The 2402-nt window shown below is 39.6% G+C and overlaps 1 protein-coding gene across 1 annotated transcript in view; it reads right to left on the bottom strand.

Annotated features, from left to right (window-relative positions):
* Positions 1-917: 917 nt before the first annotated feature.
* LOC107696859 (TGF-beta-activated kinase 1 and MAP3K7-binding protein 2-like) overlaps positions 918-2402 on the bottom strand; it is a 39730-nt gene continuing 38245 nt past the window's right edge. The window contains exons 7-8 of the mRNA XM_016497393.1: positions 1513-1599; positions 918-1392 (exon numbers count right to left, since the gene is read on the bottom strand). Of these exons, the coding sequence (XP_016352879.1) occupies positions 1256-1392; positions 1513-1599 (224 nt within the window). The 3' untranslated portion in view covers positions 918-1255. The remainder of the gene's footprint in view (positions 1393-1512; positions 1600-2402) is intronic.

Genomic DNA, 2402 nt, shown 5'->3' with positions numbered 1-2402 from the left:
AGCCTGGATACCAGAAACCAGCATTTGGAAATTGTATTTATTGGTTTTATAAATAATAATCTCATTCAGCTTTTCAATGCACAATTTATGCATTAGCACTCTCATAAGGATGGATGACAAAACATTTGTTTTAGTTCAACTAATAAAGTCACATAATAAAGTTTAAATTCTGTAACATCTGTAAGTTAAGGCACTGTGCATATTGCCACATATTGTAACAGAGACCCACATAAAGACCGAAGGCACATCGTGAAATATTTCGCTGCACTCAGAGACACGACTCCTGTGCTTTGGCAATTTACAAATCCTGAAGCATCGAAGGCAGCGGCGAGCACTCGGTGTGTTAAAGCCCTTGTGAACACTCGTCCGCTGTTCGGAGGACACACGCACACAAGTCTTTCCTCTCAGACCCACATTACTGCAAACAATGGGAAAGAGCTCCATCAATGCATAGCAGAGAAACATGGCACAAAGGTATCAGTTCCTCTCATAGTAAACCTAGATTCCAGTTGTCACACAGGAAAGCGTTTGTTATCTTGGGCTTTATGGACTTCCTGTGAACTGCTCCGAGGTCAGGTACCTTATTAATAAAATCTAGATCTTTTTCAGTTCAGTTTTGCTGCGTCTGCAGCTCGTACGCTGAATAGAGTGCTTGACAGGGCATCGTTTGCTGCACGCTGTTTCAGCATCCCTTTAGCTTCTCACAAAAGCTCCATACTCATCTGAGAGAAACAAACGAAACAACAACACAGAAATAAATGATGTCTATAAAGCTATACTTACAGGTAATACATCTGAATTCTTGAGAAAGAAAAACTCGTTCTAAAACTATGTACAGTAAAATCTGTGGCGGAGACTCCTCTGTAAACTGTACATCTAAAACATGCAGGTTTTTTTCTTTTCTTTTCTTTTTTGCATTTCATCAAACAAAAGAACTGTGAGTTGAGCAGATTCCGCCCATGATCCTTTGGGAACAGCACTGATAAAGCAGTCACGATCAGTTCCCATGAAAAAGGCACACTGGCATCCAAAGCCACATCTGTAAACCGCGTGTGGATGAAATAAACGTGTCAACATCACCGGCAACACGAGCCTCTTCACGGATCAAGCAGGAAATTTCCCTTGATCTCCCACACGACACACACACGACACACACACACTGTACAGAGACAAAGAGCTGTAAACATCATCCAGTCTTCAGTGGACATCACAAGACGAACACACACACACAGTGGGCCGAGAGGGCAGGCGTGGCTCAGAAATGCCGTGGGAATTCACACTCTTCACAGCGGTTGAGGGCAGGGTGGTTGAGGAAGGTGCATGCAGTGCAGCTCCACTGAACACCGTCGTCCTCCTCGGGCTCCGACACGAGCCTGGCGCTCCGGCTGCCCTCTGAAACACACACACACACACGAGAGAGAGAGAGAGCGAGAGAGAGAGAGAGAGAGAGAGAGAGAGGCGGTCAGAGCGCAGCCGGGGGACACAGAGAGACGGAGGAGTGCAGAGACCCACCGGCGGGAGGCACAGGAGGGAGAGACGGGTCTCTCTTCAGCTTGGAGCTGACGCTGATCCTGCGCCCTCTCCTGTCCAGATCCACTCCTGACCAGCGCAAGAACAAGAAGAACAAGAAGAAGGACAGAGCAAGAAACTCACCATCACGACCTAACGCAGAGGTACTAGTCAAATAACCAGGACCCTATGAATTCAGTCTTTTTTTTTTTTTTATTCCATTTTTTGCATTTTAAATGTTTTGGACTCCTTTTTAATGGTTAAATTTAATTATATTAATCAAAAAGTATGTCTAAGCAATTAAAATCATGAAACATACAATTTCATATCAATATATTAAAAGTTTTACAAAAACTACGTTTAGAGACCTATGAAATGTTTGTTTTTTTTCTCACCATATGTTTTATTGTTATCAAATTCTGTTTTAGTATGTCTAATTATTTGAATGCATAAAAACAACTTAATTTATTCAAAAGTATTCTTAAAATAGCCTTATGAAATGTTTTAGCCTTATGATATTCTGTATTATGTATTTAATTTTTTTCTGATTATCAGATGAAGGCACAAAACAATTTATCTTTGAACTAAACAAACTTTATTTTTTGGCAACTAAAGAGATTTACTATTAAAATTAAAACATGGAAAGAATTTTGTGATTATTCCTTAAATATACAGTTTCGATAATTTTAGTAGTAGTAGTAGTAGTAGTAGTAGTAATAATAATAGTAGTAGTAGTAATAGTAGTAGTAATAATAACAGTAGTAGTAGTAATAGTAGTAGTAGTAGTAATAATAATAGTAGTAGTAATAGTAATAGTAGTAGTAGTGATAGTAGTAGTAGTAGTAGTAGTAGTAATAACAGTAGTAGTCGTAATAGTAGTAGTAGTGGTAGTA

Source organism: Sinocyclocheilus anshuiensis, unplaced genomic scaffold (genome assembly GCF_001515605.1).
Source record: "Sinocyclocheilus anshuiensis isolate Anshui unplaced genomic scaffold, SAMN03320099.WGS_v1.1 scaffold1416, whole genome shotgun sequence".
NCBI lineage: Eukaryota > Metazoa > Chordata > Actinopteri > Cypriniformes > Cyprinidae > Sinocyclocheilus > Sinocyclocheilus anshuiensis.
Note: the sequence above shows the minus strand (reverse complement) of the source record. Positions and strands in the feature narration are given on the sequence as shown.